General features: G+C 49.5%; 3 protein-coding genes across 3 annotated transcripts; all 3 read left to right on the top strand.

The window, feature by feature from the left end:
• Window positions 1-1,345: 1,345 nt before the first annotated feature.
• On the top strand, window positions 1,346-5,559 carry LOC125552791 (primary amine oxidase-like). Its single transcript, XM_048716472.1, has 4 exons — window positions 1,346-2,278; window positions 3,846-4,230; window positions 4,299-4,412; window positions 4,491-5,559. Exons 1-4 carry the CDS (start codon window positions 1,419-1,421, stop codon window positions 5,247-5,249), a joined length of 2,118 nt encoding a protein of 705 aa, XP_048572429.1. The 5' UTR covers window positions 1,346-1,418; the 3' UTR covers window positions 5,250-5,559.
• Window positions 5,560-8,815: 3,256 nt separating this feature from the next.
• Window positions 8,816-11,914, top strand: LOC125554193. Its single transcript, XM_048717787.1, has 5 exons — window positions 8,816-9,231; window positions 9,556-9,678; window positions 10,664-10,763; window positions 10,897-11,045; window positions 11,315-11,914. Exons 1-5 carry the CDS (start codon window positions 8,869-8,871, stop codon window positions 11,543-11,545), a joined length of 966 nt encoding a protein of 321 aa, XP_048573744.1. The 5' UTR covers window positions 8,816-8,868; the 3' UTR covers window positions 11,546-11,914.
• Window positions 11,915-17,287: 5,373 nt separating this feature from the next.
• On the top strand, window positions 17,288-21,422 carry LOC125552792. The gene is made up of 3 exons (XM_048716473.1): window positions 17,288-17,667; window positions 17,771-18,118; window positions 20,732-21,422. Exons 1-3 carry the CDS (start codon window positions 17,437-17,439, stop codon window positions 21,254-21,256), a joined length of 1,104 nt encoding a protein of 367 aa, XP_048572430.1. The 5' UTR covers window positions 17,288-17,436; the 3' UTR covers window positions 21,257-21,422.
• The last annotated feature ends 3,112 nt before the right edge of the window (window positions 21,423-24,534 follow it).

The raw sequence follows: 24,534 nt of genomic DNA on the forward strand, positions 1-24,534 counted from the left end.
CTAGCAGTCCCTCCGCTCCCAACGCTTCACCCTCTCTCCCCGCCCTGCCCCCCCGCCGGCGCCGCCGCTATTCTCCGGCCGCCTCCTCACCGCGCAGCCCCCCCGCCGTCCATACCAAACCACGTCTCGACATGGCCGCCACCACGCCCGCGCTTCCGCCGTAGTTTTGGTCGTCGATCGGAGGAGGTTTGGCCGTCGCCGTCCTTGCCGGTGGCAGAGGGGACACGACTGCCGGCGACGTACCACGACGGCCGAGGCAGATTCCGACGAGAGCTCCAGAGCGGCCAGTAGCCGGCCGGCAACCACCCCTGCTGCGTCGAGGTGATCATCACGGCCTCTTCGCCACCACGACCGCAAGGTGTTCGACCTTTTGCCAACAAAGGTATGGATAGTGGAGACGAGTTTTTCTTCCACCACTTCCTTTGTTCATCGGACGATTCATTGTCGGATGATGACGATCTTGTGGTGGCTGGACTGGTCGTTCACGACCATATTCAACGGCAGCTTCCTCGGTACAGGGGTAAGTCCCTGGCCGTGCTTGGGAGGTGATGACTGCTTGTGTGATCATGCACAACATGATCGTCAAGGACGAGCGTGATGAGAGTATCTTCGACCAAGGATTTGATTATCAAGGTGAAAATATTGAGCCCCTGCACTAAGACCCGGCCACATTTGAACAGATTGGCACACTCATGTGAATCTTCAAAATGACTTGGTTGAGCACGTGTGAGATCACATTAGCAACCAATAGATGTATTTGTCCATTTTATGTTCAGTCAAGACAATTTCGATTTGGTTGTAAAACTATTTTATTAAAGACAATTTCAATTGGGTTGTAAAACAATTTTAATTTTCAGACAAAAATTTGGGTTCGAAACTAGTTTTGATATAAATTTGGGCATTTTTTGGCCCTGACGGACAGGATGGGGCAGAAGGATGTGACCGCGCGCTGGGTGCACGGCCACCGCATCCTAGAACAGGTCCGGACACAACTCTAAATCTCTACCCAAAAAAACAAAAACCGAACAAAACGAACGTCCGTTTAAGGTCGCGCGGTGGAGTTGGCCTAATGCCCATGCCGTGTGAGCCAGCCGCGGGACGGAGACAGGCGCGTTGGCCTGCAAGTCTGTCACGCTTCGGCGGTCAGTGGCGAAAAACGGGACATATATCTGATCCGACGGTGACATATAGCCAAGGACATCAAATGCAGAGGCCGTTCCCGCTTTTTTATTTTTATTTTGAAATGAAATGAAAGAAAAATCTCATCCGACACACCTTATCCAGCACCGCCCACCTGTCAGCGATACAGCCACCTTGTGTTGCTCAAGTGCTAATAACCACGTTTTGCCACGCGGTCGACATTGCTGTTCACTTCCGACTCAGCAGCACAGCGACGGAGCGTTCCTTCCCCTGGATCGATGATCCTCCCCTTCATCCAAACCTCAGCTCGCGCCGAGCCGGCCGCCCGGGCGCCGCTCCACGCAATGCTCCCGCTCCTCCTGTCCGCCGTCTCCATCCTCGCCGCCGCCGCGGCGTCCACCCATCATCCGCACCCGTTCGACCCCCTCTCCCCCGCGGAGCTCACCGCCGTGCGCGACGCCGTGCTCGCCTCGCCGCTGGTCCCGGCCCGCCCGCTCACCTTCCACTACGTCGGCCTCGACGAGCCCGACAAGCCCGACGTCCTGTCCTACGCCTACGGCAACTCCGCCTCCTCCTCCCGCGCCGCCCTGCCGCGCCGCGCCTTCGTCATCGCGCGCGCCGGCGGGCAGTCCCACGAGCTCCGCGTCGATGTCACCGACGCCGCCGCGCCGTCCGTGCTCGCGCACGCCGTCCACCGCGGGGCCGGCTTCCCGACGCTCACGCTGGACGAGCAGTTCGCGGCGGTGGCGCTGCCGCCCGCGCACCCGCCGTTCGTCGAGTCCGTGCGCCGCCGCGGCGTGGACATGGCCGACGTCCTCTGCGCCGTGTTCCCCGTCGGGTGGTTCGGGGGTGACCCCCCGGCGGAGGAGCGGAGGGTGGTGAAGCTGCTGTGCTTCGTGGCCGGGGCGACGGCCAACTTCTACGCGCGGCCGCTGGAGGGCGTCACGCTCGTGGTGGACCTCGACCGGATGGCCATCGTCGGGTACAGGGACAGGGTGCTGCTCCCGGTGCCCAAGGCCGAGGGGACGGACTACCGGACCGGCAAGGCCGGGCCGCCCTACGCCGGCCGCGCGCCGGCGCCCGGCACGGTGGTGCAGCCGGAGGGCAGGGGCTTCGACATCGACGGCCACTTCGTCAGGTAACTCTCGTACTACCTCGTTTTTTTTACTGCACGCACGTGGTATACTGTACCAAAATCGATATCAAAATGTCGCCGCGGGCTTTAAATTTAGCATGTGGACAGGGGACAGCAACTTGCGCGAGTGTGACATTTTCTTTTCTTTCTTTCTTTTTTGAGGACAGAGTCTGACATTTTCTGTTGCTCTGGTCACTGCAAAACGATTCGTTGCTGGTTCGAATCTGAAAAATATCAACATTGGGGCAAAACACGCACACGATGTGCACGAGGCCACGATGACAACGACGGATAGTACTCCCTCCATTTCTAAAAATTTGTCTTTTTAAAGATTTTGACAAATAACTACATACAAAGCAAAATAAGTAAATCTACACTTTAAAATACTCCCTCCATTCCACAATGTAATGCTTTCTTTATCTCTGTGCTTCAACTTTGACCGTAAATTTAACTACCATGACCGATTGCGGCGGGAGCAAAAGTTATATCAGTGAATGCGTATTCGAAAAAAGTTTTAATTACGTAATTTTTTCTCCTGCCGCAGTCGGTCCCATTCGTTAAATATATGATCAAAGTTCGACCTCGGAAAGCGCGGACGCACTATATTTTGAAATGAAGGAAGTATATCTATATATATTCATATGTGATGGTTCATTTAAATTTTTTTTAAAAACAAATATTTAGAAACCGAGTGAGTAGAATACAGTGGATAAAGATCACGGCTTCCACTAATCACCAGTCCTGACTCGTGACACGCTACCCACCTATGAGTACATTTGAACGGCTTGTCTCATTGTCTGGCTGGGATTGATATTTATCAATAATCGACTCAGAAGTTTAAGAGTTATACATCGAAATAGACACACTCACATTAACACGATGATACATTAGAAATAAGAGTTACAAAAGTGAGGGGGTTTGCTGCAAAATTCCATCACGCCCAGCACCCCCTCTCCTTGCTCCCACCCACTCACGGTAAGTCAATGCCACCTTGACGTGCCACGCAAACAGCGCATACACCACATTTGGCCACATATGGAGGAGACACCGTATTTGCAAGTTTATGCAAGTTCAAGCACGCGTTTCATGTATTTTATAACTTTATATATCAAACTGACCATTGAGCGTAAATTTAGACACTCATAGTGTATTTACCTCAACGAAGATCTAGAGAAAGCCATGGATAACCAAAGATCCTAATTGAAGAAAAACTAGACTATCATGCTGACGCGAGACAAGATCCTGGGATTCTCCTTCCTCTCACCACCGGAGCAACCGACGGGGGTGAGGGAACCCCGGTGATGCTTGTAGTCGGATCGCCCTCTCTCTTTTCTCTTTTTTTTTGCGGGAATCTCTTTTCTCTTTTCTCATGCCGTGGCAAAACCTATCGGCCTTTCTCTGGGGAATTATCCACTGTTTTTTATGCGAAGTTTTGAAATTTACTTGGCATGTATATGAGCTACATCGAAAATTTCACAGTACTTTACCATATAAAAAATGATGACACGACGATCAGACCTTATATTATATTAAAAAAAACACTCATCGGTCTAGCGTGCTACGACCACAGGTGGGCCAACTGGGAGTTCCACGTGGGCTTTGACGTGCGCGCCGGCACGGTCATCTCACTCGCCTCCATCCACGACGCCGAGGCCGGCGCGCGGCGGCGGGTGCTCTACCGCGGGTTCGTGTCGGAGGTCTTCGTGCCGTACATGGACCCGGTGGAGGAGTGGTACTACCGCACGTTCCTGGACGCCGGCGAGTACGGCCTGGGGCTCTGGGCCTTCCCTCTCCAGCCCGGCGCCGACTGCCCGGCCAACGCCGCCTACCTGGACGGCTACTACGCCGGGCAGGACGGCAAGCCCGTCGAGAACAAGAACATGATCTGCGTCTTCGAGCGGTACGCCGGCGACGTCGCGTGGCGCCACACCGAGGCCGGCTTCCCCGACCGACTGGTAACCAATCGGCCCATGCTCTATTGACGTGCATGAATACGAGTCATATGACCGATCCTCTGATGCAGATCACGGAGGTCCGGCCTGACGTGAGCTTGGTTGTGAGGATGGTGGTGTCGTGTGGGAACTACGATTACATTTTGGACTGGGAGTTCAAGACCAGCGGCTCCATCAAATTCACGGTATGAATATTATATGATCATCAATCGAAGAACAGAGGCAATCAAATTTGATCGATGCAATGCGCCGCTGCGTTGCAGGTGTCTCTGACCGGCCTGCTGGAGGTGAAGGGGACGGCCTACACGCACGCGGACCAGATCACGGAGGACGCGCACGGCACGCTGGTGGCGGAGAACACGCTCGCCGTCTACCACGACCACTACGTCACGTACCACCTGGACCTCGACGTGGACGGCACCAACAACTCCTTCGTCAAGAACACCATCGCCACCAAGCGCAACGAGGGCGGCACGCCGAGGAGGAGCTACTGGACGGTGCGCCGGGAGGTGGCCGAGACCGAGGCGGACGCGCAGGTGGACGTGAACGCCGCGCCGGCCGACCTGCTGGTCGTCAACCCCAACAAGCGGACCCGGATGGGCAACGAGGTCGGGTACCGGGTCGTCCCGGGCGGCGCGACGGCGGCGTCGGTGCTGGACGACGACGACTTCCCGCAGAGGCGCGCCAGCTACTGCAAGAAGCAGGTGCGGGTGACGCCGTACAGCAAGGCGGAGAAGTGGGCGCCCGGGCTGTACGCCGACCAGAGCACCGGCGACGACGGCCTGGCCACCTGGAGCAAGAGGGACAGGGGGGTGCGGAACGAGGACATCGTGCTGTGGTACACGGTGGGCATCCACCACATACCCTACCAGGACGACTTCCCGGTCATGCCGACGGTGAGCGGCGGGTTCGAGCTCCGGCCGGCCAACTTCTTCGAGAGGAACCCGTTGCTCACCACGAGACCGCCCGGGCTTGACCAGCCGCCTCTCGTGAACTGCTCGTGCACCGGTGATTCCAGATGATACGCCGTGCGATCCCGATTGGCATCATACGACAAATTGAATTCCCAAAGCTCTGGAACCCACAACAGACCAGCAAAAAAAAAAGGACAGGCTAGGTGCAAGTTAACTGATTTTTCCATTTGGGTCAGTTGCCACAAAAAATCGAGCAATGCTAGACGTACGGACATTTTACAGGGGGTTTACAGGCTGAGGGGTTGTGATTGGCAGAGATTTAATTACAATTAGATGAGGCCACGTCGTTTTCCTGTAAAGCTTTGTATGAATGATCGTGTGCGTTTAGTATTATTGATAAAATTCAGTCAGTCCCTTACTCGATTGTTCCTCCTCCCTCTGTTCTTAAATACAAGTTTTTATAGAGATTTCATTATAAACCACATACTAGCTGCTCACTTCAACATCTAGATTTTTTTAGAAGACTTCATCATCCAGCTGTAACAAAGGTTGTGCATTGGACCTTGATATTCATGCATAGGGCCGGGCCAGCTACTTCTTTGCGTAGATCAACGAGAGCTCCGTGATTTTTATGTGTACTTGAATCACCATGGATACAATCCTTTGTAGCTGGGCGCCTTCAAACCAGACGAGAAAATCATCCGAAACTAAAAAAAATTTCACTTGACTAAAGAATACTAAGGCTGCGTTCGATTTCTCTCGGCTCCATTAACTCCGCTCCTGGAGCGGATCAAACTTTAGCTTAATTTGACCAAGCAGCCAAAACCCAGCTCCCCAACTCAACGGAGCGGGAAAGTTCCGAACAGGGCCTAAAAAGGTAGGTCTTGGGCTGAGGCATATAAATTCCATTTTAAGTTTGTAACACAAAATTAAGCACAAATAGAAACCAGTTAACCCGATAGGTCTTGGGCTGAGGCAACAGCAAAGGACAATACAAAACCGGTTACCCCGATAACCAAAAGAGAAAAAGGATCGGTCATCGGTCAGCATGAAATTCTAGTACTTGTGGTGAGTCCGGTTTTGCCCTGTCCAAAGAATAGACGAACGTGCAGCAAAATCAAAATCAACTTGCTCCAAATTTTGTCTCAGTCGATTTTTTTACAGGAGCAATAGGACCTGCGCAGCCATAAAACAAAAGATCTACCACATACTCGTGCTTGGTTTGAAACATAACATAACTGACCTGATACCTAGTAAGACACAAGACAAAAAAAATGTGAATTAGCGGGATCGTATTACTCCTTAAGAAGAAAGAAAATGATTTTATAAAAATATTTTTTTTCACATAATTTACACATAAAATGCGTCTTTGTATTACCCTTAAAGAAGAAATAAAATTGCAAGAAAAACTAAAGACAATCAAAATAATGAGGTTTTATAAGAAAGGGTGAATTGCTGGCATTGGTATTACCCTCTAAGAAAAAAAGTAAATGAAAAAAACATAAAAATAACTTGCACATAATTTTGCACTAAATTTGCACTTTTTCAATATGCAAAGAATAAACATATAATAGTGTATTTTCGCATTTTGTATAATTTGCCCACATATTTGTAAAGTACTTGTGTCTATACTTGAGCATCAATGAACAAGTATGTATATATTAAAATAAAACAAAAACCCGACCTTTTACAACCACGAAAAAAAGGAGCCTGCCAGATACTTATTGGTGTGAAACATAACAGAAACTGAACCGATGCCTTGTAATTCACAAGGCTAACAATTAAAAGTAAATGAAGAAAAATAAATAAATAACAAAAAAGTGTTCTAAGAAAGAATGAATTACTAACATTATATTACTCCCTCCATAAAGAAATATAAGAGCGTTCAGATCCCTTGATCTGAACACTCTTATATTTCTTTACGGAGGGAGTACCTTTTAAGAAGAAAGAAAAAGGAAATTGTAAAACAAATAATAACAAAATATGTACATAGCTGAGGGAATTGACTGCAACAATTGTTTGATTACATCATATGTGCAACCGATAGGGAGCTTGAGAAAAGCCCGTTAAAGTGTGTGAGAAGAAAACTGTCTATCAATGACACATACAAACAATTTCTAAAGCTTATTATTAGGTGATGAGGTGACATAGTTGCACGTCTCGAAAATAGTTAGTGGGGGCTAGCTTTTCGACATAAAAGATAAAAGATTTAACCATCCGTTTTAATCAAGATGGCATATTGTTGTGATTTTGTCATAAAGTTTGTCAAGGATTTGTTTCCACAATGTGACGATAGTTGACCGTATGTTTTTTTACTCACTGCAAAAATATGGGAATGCTAAAAATCCAATGTCATGTTTTTAAGCATGACAAATTAAACGTTTTCACAACAAATTGTGTTCACATGGGGATGGCAATTTCTATTGCCAAGCCTATCATTTCCTGGGAAAAAAAGATGGCAAGGATTCGCCATGCTTGCTATACTAAATTGCCATCCTCGCAACAACGTAATTTGCCATCTGGAATTCGACTTGCCATGTTATAATATGTGACCTTCTATTTGTAGTAAAATCCAAAAACAATAGGATCATGATAATGTTGGTTGGTTTTCTCCCAGATTGTTTTTACCAAGAACCTCTTTCGTGTTTTCTTATTTCAAGACAAGATAAAACTTTTGTAGTCAAACAAGACAAGGTAGTTGAACCCTGTTCAACGTTTAAGGCATTGGTTAGAGGGCTATCGGTACATGGCGAGCACACACCCTCGAAAGTCTTAGTAATGGGCCGACCCATTTAGGGGACATACTACCTATTGTGACTTGTTTATCGTGGAAGGTTTTGGGAACGTTCTAGCCGGTTTTATGAAGCTTCTGGTTGATTTTTTTTTATTTTTCTCCTTCTTCCTTTTTTTCTTTTCCTTTCAGTTTTTATTTTACATTTCATGAACTTGTTCTTCAAATTCATGATCTTTCCTGAAAATCGTAATTTTTACATATTCATATTTTTTTAACTTTGTGAATTTTTTAAACTGTTGAACATTTTCAAATTTGTGTTTTTTACTTTATCAATTTTGTGAATTCGCAGAAATCTTTTCAACTTGAAGAATTTTTCTGAATTCTCACGAACCTTTCTTGACTTTGCAAACTCTTTCATATTCGTGTTTTTTAATTCATAAACTTCTTTGATATCATGATTTTTTGGGAACTTTATTGGACTTCAGAGCTTTTTTTGAATTCGTGACCTTTATTCAAATTCATAAAATTTATTTGACCTTTTCATATTCACAGACATATTTCAACTTTGCGAACTTTTTCGGCTTAGTGATTTTGAATTCATGAATATATTTTTCGAATTTATGGACTTTATAAAATCACGAAGATTTTAAAAAATCTTTGTTATGTTCTCAACTATTTCAAAACTAAAAACAACCAAAGATCCAGTTTTTTCCCTTTTCTCTGTGGGGAACCATTTTTTTTCCTAAACGAGCGACACGAATGAGCCGAACTGGAAGTGTGCAATAATCCGGATCGTGGCACGGTACGGCCCATAGGCAATAACAGTGGGAAATGATGGCCCATAAGCAATATCCACTGGAGCCCAGAAACAGGAACAGAGGGAAAATGGATGGCGCCAACCCACCTTGTCGTTCCCGCCAAAAGGAAGCAACAAAATTGTTCTCCCCATCTCCGATTCCCAAATCCTGAGATCCATCTCCCTCCCTCCATCCCATGGCGGCGTCGGCGCCGACGGGCTGCTTCAAGTGCGGCCGCCCCGGCCACTGGTCCCGGGACTGCCCCTCCGCCCCGCCGTCCTCCTCCACCAACCCCAACCCCAACCCCAACCCCGCCGCCGGCGCCGGCGCCGCCCGCTTCGCCCCCTACAAGCCGAGACAGTTCTCCAAACCCGCGGCGGCTGCGGCGGCGGCTCCGGCTGAGGTCGAGGAGGCACCGCAGGATGGTGCTAAGAAGAAGAAGGAGAGGACGACGCGGCCCAAGCTCACACCGGACCTCCTCCTCTCCGACGACGGCCTGGGCTTCGTCCTCCGCTACTTCCCCAAGGCGTTCAAGCCCCGCGCCCGGCCCGGATCCGAGGTATGCCTGCCGCCGATCAACTCCACCCAGCGGACAATGAATACCTCCTTTCTCTGCAGATCCTGTTCAATTAGATGATCAACCCCGTGTAGAAACTGTAGATGCAAAGTCACATCTGCTACATGCCGATGCTTTCATTCCTTATTATACACTTTCAGTAATTTGCTGCATATGTGCCATCAGAAGTCAAAACATTCGAATAGATAGTTGTAACCTATGTGTGCTGCACATGAACAAAGAATGTTGCATGATGTTGCTCACTGCACACCTGTCCTTATTCGGATCTCCGTTGGCCTCCTAAATGACTTACTGTCTTACTGTCAGGTGGAAGACCTTGGCAATCTGATCAAGCTTTACGCGGACTGGCACTCTCGCTTGATCCCTTACTACTCCTTCGATCAGTTTGTGCGCAAAGCTGAGAAAGTTGGGGCCAGTAGCCGTGTTAGGGTAAGCTTCTTTCTCCCTTTCAGGGTTTCCTTCCATGTTGTTACAGGTAAATTGAGTAGTCTTCAGAGCAGTTACAGGGTTTCCTTTCAGGGTTTGATTAGCTCCTGAAGTGTTAAGTTGCTGCCACCACTAGCATATGCTATCTTACTATGGCATGATGTCTTTGTAAATCTCCTCAATAATGAATCGGTATAGTAATATTTTTATGACGATAGGCAATGGAAAAGCAACACATTAACACAAGGTTATTCTTTTAAGTGAACATAAAAGAGTACAACAATACATCTGAAAACAGGAGATGTTATGCTCGTTGCCATTCACTTGTTCAGAAAATACGCCTTCTCACCAGTCTGTTGGTTCTTGTCATGGCATAAGATTATGTTTATGGGGAATATGTGTTGAATTATCTTCTCTTTGAGATATTTCTCCCTTTCGGGGTTTCCTTCCATGCTGTTACATGTAAATTGAGCAGTCTTCAGAGCATGATCAACTAAACTGATTTGATTAGCCCCTTCAGGGTTATGTTAAGTCGCCGCCACAACTAATTTACTATGCTACTTCACTAAGGCATGTTGGCTGCTTAAATCTCAATAATGACTTGGTGAAGTATATTTTCGTGAAGATAGGCAATGCAAAAGGCAAGGGCCTGCAGCACATTGACATAAAGATCTGTTAAGCGAACATGAAAAAGTAAACACTACTTCCGGAAAAAGAGTTGTTATGCTCCTCATCATGCCACTTCAGAAAATATGCCTTCTCATCAATCTGTTGATTCTTGATGTGGAGCAAGATTATGTTTAGGGGGAATATGTGTAGATTTAACTTGTCCTTGAGCTATTTCACATATTTCAATTGATTTGTGTGGTCTAATATGCCTAGATAACTACTTGTGTATTTTAGTTTTTGGCTGCTCCCATCATGTCAATCAACCTTGTTCTCCCTGGACATATGTATTCCTCACTGACACTGTCCTTCCTTATCTTAGAGATGCATTTCGGAATTGAAGGAAAGGGTTGCCAGAGGGGGGGATCCTACACTACTGCATCAACCGCCAGTGGAAGAAGTCATACCAGAGGGAGAACCTGGTCTGACCTCTTTGTTTTGTTTAAAGTGCACATACTCAAATCTTTATGATTCTAGATTGAAAGTACTTGCATGTATCTCTAACCTGTATTTGTTATATTCCAGTAACAGCAAATTGCTCACTATCTGTTGCAGATGGAACCACACAAGAAGACCCAATCCTGGGGACAGAACCTCCGTCGACGGACAATCATGAGGATGTGGACCCATTTGCGATGGAAAGTGATGACGTGGATCCCATGCAAGAGGATTTGCTAAATGAAATATATGAAAAGACAGCCGATGTAAGTCAATACTCTGCCTTGTTTAACTTGACATGGCTGTTGTCAGCTCTAAGGAGTAAGGACACATATGTAAGTTCCGTGTGATTCATCCCATCCATGAAATGAAAATAGAAGGTTCTTCAAAAGCAAAAACTGTTAGTAACAGATGCTGCTAGTGTTAATATCCTGAAGCCATGCCTAGACATTATAGGACTCTGTACTCTAGTTACTCCAGTAGGAGTGTTATGCGGATTAAAAAGTGATGCATTGTTTCGTTGATGGCACAACAGGAACCTGTAATAAGATCTGGCGTTGAAAGCGCTGAACAACCCGTGGCTCCAAAAGAGGCAGAGAAGCATCAAGATGGAGAGGAGAGTGGCGGGAGCAAGCCAAGCAAAGTTGAGCTGACGGAGGAGCAGAAGGCGCGCATGGAGGCTAACAGGCTCAAGGCGCTGGAGAGAGCGGCAGCAGCTCGGGCTCGCGCATCCCAGTCGCAGCCTACTACTGAAACCACTACCTAAAAGCGTTCAGGGTTTTGAATCACTCCGCCTTGGATGTTAAACTGTGTAAGAAGCATAGGTGGTGTGTTTCCTTCAAGGGCCAAGGTGGTGTTCGTTGAAGTTGAGGTGGAAAACCCAGAAAACATTTTACTTCCGCCGGTGTGGAAGTCGGTAATCTGTTTGCCAGAAGAGTTGGAGTATATTGCTGTGCTGGTGGCGGTGGACAAGCTACACAAGAGATTTTGGCCAAACATGCACTAGCTGTTTGCTCGCAATTTCCCATGTGTCCTTACGCATCTGTTATGGCTCCTGATTGCAGCCCTGGGACATGCAGCAGGAATTTATGTATGCATACTTAGATGTTACTCGTACTATTTGGTTTGTTCATCTTACCACCGTTACCTTCTTCTTCCTTATCTCTTCTTCTCGATACTCCGCTCTCGATGATCGTGGTCGAATCCTCCACCGCCATACACATCTATAAAAAGCTCTCCTTTCTCTTCTCCGTGGCTATCGTCTCTCGCTTTCACTCCGTTTACCGCCTTGCAGGCGTCCGCCTGTGAAGGAGGAGGTGCATGGAGGAAGATGAATGAGGAGGCGGGTGCGCGCGAGGGTGAGGGACTGTGGCGGAAGTGCACCAGGCTGTGGGCAGCCCAAGCTTCAAGGACGTCTCGCCACCGGCGATGAGCAAGGAGGAGACACAACGGCGTCACTGCTGTGCGCTCCGCGGCTCACGCCAGGAAGTGACAGAAGTGCTTTCGGATCTTGTGCGCAACTCCTTTTGCTCCGACATCCAGCGTGCACGACGCGTTGGCGGCGAGGGCGGGTCTTCCTGGCGTCCTGGTGCGCGTGCATGCCATGGTGCCCCTTGGTGCCAGCGAGGGTTGGGCTGCTGGTTCTGCGTCGTCGAGACGGAGAGGAAGCGGTTGGTCTTGAGCGCGGCTAAGCGGCGCGGGACCGAGTGGAGCAGGAGCTGGCTGTGGTCGGGCGAGTTCGGCTGCTGCGGATGAGCAGTTGCAGCTGCTCGACGGAAATCATTAGCTTGGCGAAATATTGTTCTGCTTTCTTAATTCCCACGCCACGCATGCGACCTCGCTCTTTGCCCTTCTCTCCATGTAGCGGTGACGGAGCCATTTCCTTCCTTGGTTAGGCGAGGGCGCGAGGACAGCCAGGTCATAGCAGCACGCGGATGAGGGCACGAGGCGCGGCGGTGCTATCTCCGATCTTCTACCCCGAAACGACGGAGGAGGAGTCTCTCAACGATTCATGAAGGGATGGCGCGCGATAACTTGAGGGAGGCACGCGAGCTGCTCGCATCCTGGCACAACGCTTGCGGCTGGTGCAGGAGTTTGCGCCACTGATCTGTCCCTTTTCCTTTACAGCTTTCCTTCTGTTCTTGCATCTGTGTGAATGAATTATACCATGTACGTGTGAATCTGTTAATGCATGTGTGCTAGAAGCGATTTTGCATGGTACTACATAGTTGATACAAGAAAATTAGTAAACTGACGAGTAAAATTTTGAAGATGCTATGCGATTCTTTTTTTGTATTTGCGATGATGATGATGACATGGACTTGGTTTAGGATTTAGTAACATCATCACTTAGATGCCAAATAGTTTAATCCCTAGCTAGGAAGTTGTTAACATAATCCCTCAGAGCCCATCATTAGAAAAATGAGCTTATTTTGCATAGTTTGCTACGCAAAAGTGATGTGGAAAGAAACATTTGTTCCCACCAAACAAGGCCTACTAATTAAGCTCCGATAATGAAGAGGAATCAGACCCATCCACGAAGATTACTTGGCATATAAACTTGCCATGATCTTGATGAAGTATACTGCAGATGTATTATCTTGCTATATATCAACAATCAGCGAGTTGACGATTACATACATAAAACTTGCAATGATGAAGCACTCCATGACAAATAACAGTAAATAAAAACTGAGAACTTGATGTCAGTGCACAGCTTTATCCCTCCCCTCCCTACTATCCACTCCCCATCTGATACATACTACTTTCAGGAATTATATTCTGCTCTATGATGTCAATGCACACTTTTATGTAAATTCTGTTATTTCAGTACCTGCAAATGTAAGTGTACATTTTGTTATTTCAGTACCTGCAGTGTAAGTGTTATTATTATACCACAAGTTCACACATAGTAGACCTTGCTGTCAAAATTCATGTTTCCAAGCTTTGAGATCATCTATGTTGATTCATAGCATGAACAGACTATTTGCACATATAATTATATATAAAGAATCAGCAAAAACTTCCACGTTAATCATCAGAAGCAGTTTAATTGCATTATTAGCACTATTTTGTCCTAATACTGCCAGTTACCAAGATCATTCCTTGTAAGAAGTAATTGATATGTGCTGATACAAGGACGCCCTATATTTAGAAAGTATGCTGGGAGCTATAATAGCACCAGTTACGAAAACATGCAGCTAATATTTATGTGGAGTGTGCAAGCTCTTTGATGATGATATAAGTAGGAGGAGTTCACGGTTTTGGGTGTTTTGTCTACTTGGAACAGGGCATATGTGATTGGGCTTTGTGATTTCAGGTGCCAAAACAGTAGTACAGTGTCATGATCATATTAGGAAGCTGAGTGTTTAAGACAGGCAGAAATACTGGCGCGCATATGCAACGATTTTTCTGATGTGGTGCCCCTTCGTATGCATCCACAGCGCCCATTGACCGAAGTCCGTATCATCAGTTACACAGGTAGCTGCCCACCTATGGAACGGCTAGAACACTTTGCAAAGGCGCTCTATCATTTCAATATATCAGGATGATTTGATTTCAAGCTCCGGTCACGTCTCTATTCCCGTTTGAACTTCTCTGGTATCTTGTGTGTCTTTTCACTGTGCAAGTCCCCGTCATGTTAGTTACCTTTCAGTACACCATGTTCAGTTACAATAAGAGAATCTTCTCCGGAATGTAATATTGTTTTCTTTCCATCTAAGTTGTATGCCATCTGTAATATAGTTATGAATGCAAACCTTTTCTCTTAAAATGCCTTGTGGGATGATTACAATGCAGTTGTTTCCCTTTAGTTGCCATCTGATGAAAAGAGTGTACACGCACAATATTCCAATACTTACATTACCCCCTATTAACGGGCGCGGCGTGCCGCCGCGCAGGGTTCGCTAGTAGTTACTTTACATGAGACCTGAAGCTCTGAATGTTGATGAGAATTGGATGGTTTGCATGCAGGTTTGTGTGGAATCATGTGTGTCCACGAAAAACCTTTGCGAATACATTAGCCCTGCAGAACAAACTATCCTACTTTTGGGGCCAACATGTTTTTTTTCTATATAAAAAACCGAGTTGGTGATGATGGTATGCCTGCCATCTTGTAATATAGACTGTCCGATTTATATCTGATGGATAGAAAGCAAACTATGACAATTTTACAAAAAAGATCCGCATCTCTCTCCACATTTATAGATAAGACCTTGCCTCGTTCATCCTTATCTCCCACAATCTCATTGCTGAACAATTAAAAAATGAAGTCTCTTGAACAATCTGGCATGGTGGCCGCTGCCGGCGCCGTCCATCCCCATGCCTCCGCCCAGTCCGACCACCAGTCACCACCACGCCCCACTCCTCACCTTATCTCTCATCTTTCTAGAGATATCATTTTTTTGATGAAATTCTCGAGATACCATTTTTCCGATAAAATTCTTGAGATATCATTAGTTTTTACACATGAGATTACTTCTGCATGGGTGAATCACAACAAGTGTTTTCTAAAAAATGCATCTTGATGTTCCGTCCAATGCACGGGCATCTTGCTAGTGTTTCCCTATTTTTTTTCTAAGAACAGGAGCCACCACCAGAACTGAACCTGCGCAAGGCAATGCTGCTGCATTCATCATTGCCACGAGCTTTGCCATTCTTAAATCCACCCCAAAAAATGGACTTTACATTCTTATAATGGCATCGAAGCATAATACGCGCATGCATGCACATGCACGGATGGAACGCCCTTATCCCAGACCAACCGAGCAGAGCACTCGAGTTGGGCGAAAAGGACGCCACGCCCTCCTCCAATTTCCGTTATCATGGCAATGCCATGGCGATCAAACTCAGCTGAAATCATTGCGTAATGCCCTCATCTCGTCCTAGGTAGCGCCACTGCGCCAAGTTGCCGACTGGCTGCAATTTGGTCACCTGTGGAAACCATCTTGACCAAATCGAGCCGGCCAATGGCGCCCCGGATAGCTACGTCGAAGCTGAAAGTGCCACTGCGTGCGTGCGTGCGTGCGTGCGTGCACTGGGCTTGCTTCGTACACAATGCACGTAGCTGGCGCTGCCATTGTCACTGTCACGGCTCGCCCTTGTAGGGTAAGTCTGGATGTTACTGGACGCACGCTCGGACGCTTCAGTGCCACCTAAAAACGATTGTCGTTTGGAATTGGATTCTTACATTTTTCTTTTTCAAACCTGCGTTAATACTTCACTCCAAAAATTTCAGACTGGTGTGAAAGGAAAGGAAATCACTCGTCCTTTTTCTCTACCTGCGGGCTTAAATCGACACTACTATTAATTTCAGTGTCAGGGTTGGACCCTGATGATTGCCTGGACAGCAACCGAGCCCACCCTTCAATTGATGAAGATAAAGTGCGAGACCGATTTATATATCGGGCGCATTGCTGAAATTCAGGAATTATTGGAAAATCAAAAGCAGAGCAGGGAGAGAAAGTGAGAAACGATGCATGACTCGTCGATGCGGTACAGTGGCACACGGGCACGCAATCGGTACACGGCATCGGTTCTTGATGTCGCCGTGCTATACACACGACAAATTCAGACCGACTCATGCACGATAAACTAAATCCAGCCGGACATGCGTGCATGCATCGGGACATCTACCGCTGGATTTCCATGTCGTGCATGCATCGGCCACAAGGATCGTGCATGAATCAGTTTCGTGTCGGTAAACACTCTGCGTACGTGGACGGATCCGCCGTGTCGTGTGTACATTACGTTACACGTTGCAATCCAGCTGGACGGAACGAGTCCACGTACGCAGAAGAGAGCGCCGACCTGAACAAAGAGATGGAGACGGGGAGAGATCTTGGGCTTCAAGTCTCGTACTGATGGCGAGGCCTCGTGGGCGGGGGGCGCTCGCCGGCGGATGGAGGAGGGTTGCGGCGTCGCCGTCGTCCGCGTCAGCTCACCCGCCCGTCACGCCACGGACAGAGACCTGCCCGGATCTCCATCGGCGACGCGCCTACGCCCACTGGAATGAAATGAGTCGACACGAACCACGGCAAGCAACGAACGAACAACACAGGCGGGAACCCCCCTGTTTCCAAACCCAGAAGGGGAGCCCATATCCGACGGGTGCGGTGCACGCAAGCGCGACCGTGCGGCACGGCCGCCCGTCCGATCGGAGCCCGGTCGCCCGATCGGGCGAGCGGGCGAGCGATCGAGACCTTGACGGCTCCCCCAGCCCCACTCGGTCCCCGTCCGGTCGCCCGCCCCCGGTCGCCGTCGCCGTCGCCGTCTTGCCTCCCTTGAACGCTCCCCCTCCCTCCCTTCCCCCGCACTCCACAACGGGATTCAGCTGGCTCGCCGCCATCTGGGCCCGGCGCGTCATCCGTGGCCGCCAACCATCACCAGGAAAGAGAGGTTTCGCGCCGTGCTGTCTGCGCGGGCAGGTCGCAAGTTGCACTCGCCGAGCGGCTTTCGCTCCCCCGCCCGCCCGCCCGCATTATAATAACCGGACGAGGCCGCGCAAGCAACAAATTAACTCTCGCAGCGGCAGCGGCGGCGGCCTGACACAGAAGCTCGGCTAAGCTAAGCTACGGCAGGAGCGACAGAAGCGACAGGGAGAGCAGCACGTTGGCTCGTCCGTTCTTGGAGTTGGAGTCGAGCGAGGGAGGAGGAGAGATGAGGGCGAGGGTGGCGCTGGAGCCGCTGGCGGAGGAGCCGGGCGCCGAGGACGAGTCGGGGGCGCGGCGGCGGTCGGGGCTGCAGGCCACGCTGCACCGCTGGGCGCGCATCCTGTCCGGCGGCGCCGCCGGGGACGACGCCCGCCCCGCCGCCGACCTCCGCGTGCTCCTCTCCGTCCTCGCCTGCCCCCTCTCCCCCGTGCCCATCCTCCCGCGCCTCCCCCGACACGTACGCTACGCATGTCTCCTTCCATGCCTGCCTTGCCTCCCGCGCGCGCGCCTTTGGTTTTGCGAGCCTTTGCTTATGTACGCTGCTGCTGTTGGGTGCGCAGGTGGCGTCGTCGGCGCAGTACATAATCGAGCAGTTCAGGGCGACGACGGGGTGCGGGAAGCTGGAGGGGACGGCCAAGAGCATGTACGCGGCGGGCAAGGTGCGGCTGGCGATGCTGCAGGAGCCCGCCGGGGCGGGCGGCGGCCACGCCAACGGCAGCGCCGGGCGGTGCCACGAGGGGAGCTTCGTGGTCTGGCAGCTCGCGCCCGGCATGTGGCTCGTCGAGATGGCCGTGGCCGGCCACAGCGTCGCCGCCGGCAGCGACGGCCGCGTCGCCTGGCGCCGCACGCCCTGGCTCGGCGCGCACGCGGCCCGCGGCGGCTCCCGCCCCCTCCGCCGCGCCCTCCAGGTTAGTCGCCCATCCATCCATTCATTCATTCACCTCCACCCGCCGCCGCCTCCACCGCTCCACAGTCCACGCTCCCGTGCACGCACGCACCGCGCGCGAGCTGGCGGTGCCATTTCCGGCGCGGCGCATCAACCGTCGTGACGCCCACCGCATCCTCCTCCGTCTTTCCACCCTACAGTACCTTTCCACCCTTTGCCGCACCGCTTTAGTTTACCATCGCATCACCGGCCATGCCACGGCATGGCACCGCATGCCTCCCATGCACCGTCGTGTTTACTGCCACTATACTAGCTCTGCGGCCATCCCGGCTCGCCCATGACAGGCCGTCCCCACGCGTCTTCCACCTTTTCTTTCCCCGTTGCAGCCCGCTTTTGCGCATGATCTTTTCGCTTTGCTTTGCATCTGTGCGCCGCGCGCGCGCGCGCGCGCTCCCTGTGCCACTCAGCGCACGCAGTAGGGCCGGCCGGCACACAGGACGTGCTGCTAGTACGAGTACCGATTAGTTAATTTTTTTTTGAAAGCGATTAGTTAAAATTGAGAAAGATCCACCGTGTAATCGGCCGGAGGGCGGGAGCAAGTGGAAGAATCTTTGTTAAAAAGCGGTTGGACAATGGATATACTACTCACTACGACTACCCCAACGTATGCGCACTGCACAGTACAGTTGTTATCTTGGGATCCGGAGCTGGTAGCACACCAGCGCCTCATGCCATGCCATTGCCTCACTGTTCATGGCCGCCATTATTGATGCTCCATGCCTCACACATCCACTCGCAGCACATTTCCTTTGTGAAGAGATCCACGTCTTGTTTGACTTGGCGGCTATACAAGGCTTGTGAGATTAGCCTGACTCATTCTGCCTTGCCTCTGCTCACATGGGGCTGGAATATCTGCCCTCATCTTTGATAAAGTGCCCACTGGGAGATGTTTGATCAGCATGTGTGTGAGCTCATCGAGCTGCGCAGATTGGCTGCTTTTCTTTAGGATTAGTTATCTTATCTTAGCAACTCCCAAATCGAACCACGGATCCTGGCTTTGTGCTCTGTTCGACAGCTTGGAATCGACCGATATACATCCCACAGACACGGATCATACTGTGTTGTAATCTGCTGAAGCAAACCTTAACGACAGATCTTGTGAATTTTTTTACTGAATGAGTAATACTATCTTAATGATGTAGGTCGTCAGTTGGTATTCTGAGCAAAGCTAGCCCAACCAACGCTAGCAACTAGGCAGCACTAGTAAATTTCGACGCTGAAGTCATGATCTGATCCCCGAAATCTTGATGCTTACCGAACATTTATAGTTAACTCTGTAGAGTAGCTCATGCCTGCGCAGGTCTACCTGTTTGAACTGTTCGCTGGATCTATGTGGCGTCAATTACTTATATAATTAGTTAGGTCGTTCGCTTAGGCTAACTGCTAGCTCGACATGACGATGTACTTAGCTGACTAACTAGGACGACCCAGTTGAGTAATTGGGCCAGTTTCGGTCTAGAAAACAAGTACTTTCTCCGGATGAGGAGGAGTACGTACTGCTGATTAATTATTGTGCACTTGTTGCCTCTGCAATGTCACTTCAAGACCAGAGAAAGTTTCAGCAAGTTTCCTTGTGTACTTGAAGACTAGAGAAAGTTTCAGCAAGTTCCTTTGTGTAGAAGATAGGAAATACCACAAGTGTGGCCTACTTGAAGAAAGCGTACGGACGATGCGCACAATATATATGGAAGCTGTTAGCTGTTCATAGTGGAGCAAAGATTGTACCTCAATTGTGTTTAATTTAGGGGTGCTGCATTTCTATATCAGCAGCTTCCTCTGCTCCATGACAATAAACCATGTATGCACTAGTGGCATGTTCTTACCTAAGCCAGATGGTGACACAACACAGATTATATATTCCCTCAATTCCAAAATATAGTGCGCCCGCGCTTCCGGAGGTCCAACTTTGACCATAAATTTAACCAACGAGACCAACTACAGCGGGAGAAAAAATTATATAATTGAAAACTTCTTTCAAATACGAATTCACTGATATAATTTTTGCTCCCGCCGCAATCGGTCTTGATAGTTAAATTTATAGTCAAAGTTGAAGCACGGAGATAGAGGAAGCACTACATTATGGAATGGAGGGAGTACTCGTTTGCTACCAGACTGCCAGCCCCTCTAGAATATTCTCATAGGATGTGAGTACTTTGATCTAACGTGTGTGTATTAGGAGTAGCTGAGTAATTTTTCACCGGTTGGAGTAAATGGCGTAAGAATAGTAGAAATCCACGTGAGAGGCTCTGTACTTGGCCATAAACTGATGGTCCAAAAGCGCCAGGCACTGACATGCTATCCATATGTCCACTTGCCAAGCAGAGTTATTATCTGATCAGGTTCACTGACATCCCATTTCTGTCACTAGTCTAGTGTCCACATGTAGACCTAGAAGCAGACTGCAGAGCAGCAGTTCTCAGTTTTCAGTGTGGTAATTCTTTGAAAATCACATCGGTTCCAATGTTCAGAAGACTTGCAGAGTTACACTGTTCGCCGAAGTCGTTGTTGGTGTGACTGAAGAAAGAACTATGATGTGGTTTCGAATTGAATGTCGATCTTGTCCATGCACATGCAGGGCCTGGACCCGGTGATGATCGCGTCCATCTTCTCGACGGCGGAGCACGCCGGCGAGAAGCAGGTCGACGGGGAGGACTGCTTCGTGCTGCGCCTCGACGTGGGGCCGTCCACGCTGTCGAGCTGGAGCGACGGCACGGCGGAGGTGATCCGGCACGGCCTCACGGGGTTCTTCAGCCAGCGGAGCGGCCTCCTGGCGCGCCTGGAGGACTCGCAGCTCACCCGCATCCAGTCCCCCGGCGCCGCCGCCATGTACTGGGAGACCACCATCGCGTCCACGCTCGCCGACTACCGCGCCGTCGACGGCGGTGTCACCGTGGCGCACGCGGGGCGGTCCACGGCGCACCTCGCCCGGTTCGGCGTCGGCGTGCGCGCCGCGCGGGTGGTGACGCGGATGGAGGAGTCGTGGACCATCGACGACGTGGCGTTCGACGTGCCGGGGCTCGGCCCCGACGCCTTCATCCCGCCGGAGGAGGTCCGGCGGAGCCGCTTCTACGACGCCATGGCCGCCGGCGGCGGCAAGTAAACCACTCGATCGTACGCAGGCTCAGCAGAGTGGTGTAAGTGTAACACGTAGTAGTCCAGTAGTGTTTTGTTTAGTTTCGTCGGTGTGTCGATTATTGTCTGTGATTGTGGCACGGAGAAAATGCAAGCGCGTGTACATACATATGTGTACCCTGGGTTTTTACCTACAAAGAAAGAAAAACTCACAGTTTGTAAAAACTCAAACCTTCTTTAGATGAACTCCTTGATTCACATAGACCCTGCACCCGTTGTACAAGAATCCTGTGTTGTTCTTGCTGAAATCTGTAAGAAAGATTCAGGGTACGTGTCTCCATGCATCTAGGAAACAGCTTTGTTTGGTTCTCTTATTCTACCTTGTTAATGTACTGCTGCCTTCTTGGAATTTGTCTGAACCTTGCATGTGAGCTGCATTTGTCTGAACCTTTGTACGTACTGACCTACGCTTGGTCCCTTCCGGCCTGCCTTGGTCGCCGATCTGCATGAGAAGTCGTGCGATAAGATCATTACATCAACAGTAGGTGAGTTCCAATGAGATCAGCGGAGCGGCCACTCCCCTGAGCTGTTAACGACGAGGGTTGGTGGCAGGTTTAGCACTTGACAGTGTCTGCACGCCCTCTTTCTCCTTGACGACGATAGTACACGAGCACGCGTCACTGCACTGTAGCGGCTACTACCGGCTGTCCGCTCCTCCTTGTCCGGAGCTGCGTGTCCCTTGCGCGGGCGGCATCAGCACCTGCGCGTGTCATCTCAGTGCGATCACGTCGCGGAAAAGTTGCGGGTCACGGTCGTCGTCGGGGGGCCTGCCGTGGGACGCGACGCCGGCTGTCCTCTTCTTCTTCCTCGCGGCATCGGCTGCCGGGCGGGCTTCGCTGCGGAATCTGGCTGGTTTTGTCCCGCTCCTTGGACGCTGCACTCATGGAAACTCGCGATTCGGATAGTTGTGGCTTGGAGTTTCCTCCGTTTTCTCTCTGCCCTCGTTGCAAGGAGGAGGACCGACGCCATGCATGCTTGTCTCTAGTAGAGTTATTTTTTTCTTGACGGCGATGCCTATAAGAGGCTTGAGACTCACATGGGTTCTTATTCAGCGATCTGCCCTGTAAGCACGAGTACTGTTTCAACTTTCGGGGACCACATTACCACAGTCCTTTGAATATACTCCCTCCGTTTCTAAATACATAAAGTCTTTTTGAAGATTTCAATATGAACTACCGATGAAGTAAAATGAATGAATCTACATCCTAAAATATGTCTATATATACATCTATATGTAGTTCATATTAAAATCTCTAAAAAAACTTATATTTAAAAATGAAGGAAGTACAAACGAGCATAGCATGTACTACCTTCGTTTCAGTTTACAAGTCCTACGCGTATACCTAGGTTGTCAATTTTATCACCTTAATATAAACTATATAACACAAAAATTATACGGTTTGAAAATAGAACATTTGAAGTTTATATTGATATATTTTTTGTAGTATATGACGTGTATTAGGTTGGTCAAATTGACGACCTAGGGGTACGCGCACGCCCTGTAAACTGAGAGAGAGGTAGTACGAACAGGCCAACCTCAGGGGCAAATTTTTACTCCGGATCACCTATCATTCGAGTGCATCAGTGCATGCAGGGCAACTAATCCCTTCGTTTCTAAATATAAGTCTTTTTTCTAAAGATTTCAATATGGACAACGTAATAATGGTAATATAGATATACATAGATGTATTTTAGAAGTGTAAATTCACTCATTTTGCTTTGTGTGTAGTCTATATTGAAATCTTAAAAGATTATATTTAGAAACGGAAGGAGTATATTCGTACCCGGGGTACCTATTCGAGCAGTGCTGAAGTACGCACGCATGCATGCACCGTCCGTTCGATCCAGGACTACGTGTGTGTACCTACGTACGTAGCTCCATTCAGACAGTTCGGAGCTACGGCGCAGGCGCACATGCATGCATGGCGCCATGGCGGTCCCTCCACGATGCGCGTACGTGCCCACGCCTCGCCGTACCGGAAACCCTGTGTGCTGCATGCGACTGTTGTCCACGTACGTACGTACGAGCCGTGGCCGTGCGAGCGAGATGGTTCACGCATACGCGTGGGTCGAGCTTGTCGTTACCTTTTGACAGGCATCGATCGATCGCATCATGCGCTCGTGCTTGCCAGGTCCGGACAACTAGGCCTCGAACGTTACCAACTCGGTCGTGCGTACTGATCATGGGTCGCCAGCCCGATCAATCTGATCATGGCCATGGCCTCATGGGTCGCCTGGAAGTTTTAGCAGCTCCTGTCCTTGCCACCGGAACTTTTCTGGTAGATCTGAGGTGAACAACAGGATGCGATCTTCCGTTGGTCCCGAAGAATATGTGCTCACATCAGCGAGTTGAACGAACGGGGAAGCCTTTTGCATAGCCTGCACCTGCAGCTGCAGTGTGTGTGGGCACGGAAGTGGAGTGCCACACTACCTACGAACGATCAGATCTGAAGTGATGTCACAGCAGTGATGTGACTAACTAGGTGCGTACGGGTACGGTGCATGTGCATGCATGTATGGGGCGTCCATCCTAGTCACGTTGCAAAAAGGATCCGCAGTGCCGGTGCCATGCTCCGCCCTCGTCCTCGTGTGGATCTCTGCGTGCTTTGCTTGGGGGTATATACTGGTATAGTAGTGCACTAGTGTAGTGATACGGCTCATCCATCCTTGCTATTCGAAGAGCACCACCGTAAACGTAAGTCCTCTGTGTTTCTGCCACCAACTTGTTAGTAAAGATGTCATGCTGCAGCGTCTCGATCAGCGTTGGAATCGCGGATCAGAGTGAACACCACATATCAGGCATTTGTTGAGAAGGCGGATCTGATAACGCAGACAACGGTCACGTGTGCTGCACCTGGCGTCGATGTGGGACACATCTCAGCCATCACCGAAGCACAACATATATCCAGTGAATACGGACCGTCGTGAGAGCGGGACGCATAGATAGCCTAGCACAAGAAACCCAACGACCAAACCAAGCGGATCAGAACTCCATTCAGCCATCCGCCACGTCGAGCACCTCCGGAGCACCACCACCGGTCGCCTGCAAGCCACCACAAGCTAGATCCCAACGGATCCAAAGGGGCCGGTTTCTTCTACCTGACTCAAGTGTCCATTCTTGACACAAAACCAAACTAAAAAAGATGTGTCCACATAAAAGACAATGAAGAAAAGGCTCACTTGACTATGGCTTTTATCTAAAGTGTTTTCTTCTAGAAACAAATAAATACCATAGAGAGCAGGAGG

The sequence above is a fragment of the Triticum urartu genome, chromosome 4, assembly GCF_003073215.2.
Source record: "Triticum urartu cultivar G1812 chromosome 4, Tu2.1, whole genome shotgun sequence".
In the NCBI taxonomy this organism is placed as follows: Eukaryota; Viridiplantae; Streptophyta; class Magnoliopsida; order Poales; family Poaceae; genus Triticum; species Triticum urartu.

What these genes read in the sequence shown, in the direction of transcription:
- LOC125552791 (XM_048716472.1), top strand. Translation starts at nt 1,419, where the DNA reads ATGATCCTCCCCTTCATCCAAACCTCAGCTCGCGCCGAGCCGGCCGCC. An exon ending in ATCGACGGCCACTTCGTCAG is followed by an intron (nt 2,279 to 3,845) that starts GTAACTCTCGTA and finishes CTACGACCACAG; the next exon opens with GTGGGCCAACTGGGAGTTCC. An exon ending in CCGGCTTCCCCGACCGACTG is followed by an intron (nt 4,231 to 4,298) that starts GTAACCAATCGG and finishes CCTCTGATGCAG; the next exon opens with ATCACGGAGGTCCGGCCTGA.
- LOC125554193 (XM_048717787.1), top strand. Translation starts at nt 8,869, where the DNA reads ATGGCGGCGTCGGCGCCGACGGGCTGCTTCAAGTGCGGCCGCCCCGGC. An exon ending in GGGCCAGTAGCCGTGTTAGG is followed by an intron (nt 9,679 to 10,663) that starts GTAAGCTTCTTT and finishes TCCTTATCTTAG; the next exon opens with AGATGCATTTCGGAATTGAA. An exon ending in CATACCAGAGGGAGAACCTG is followed by an intron (nt 10,764 to 10,896) that starts GTCTGACCTCTT and finishes TATCTGTTGCAG; the next exon opens with ATGGAACCACACAAGAAGAC.
- LOC125552792 (XM_048716473.1), top strand. Translation starts at nt 17,437, where the DNA reads ATGAGGGCGAGGGTGGCGCTGGAGCCGCTGGCGGAGGAGCCGGGCGCC. An exon ending in TCCCGCGCCTCCCCCGACAC is followed by an intron (nt 17,668 to 17,770) that starts GTACGCTACGCA and finishes TTGGGTGCGCAG; the next exon opens with GTGGCGTCGTCGGCGCAGTA. An exon ending in CCCTCCGCCGCGCCCTCCAG is followed by an intron (nt 18,119 to 20,731) that starts GTTAGTCGCCCA and finishes ATGCACATGCAG; the next exon opens with GGCCTGGACCCGGTGATGAT.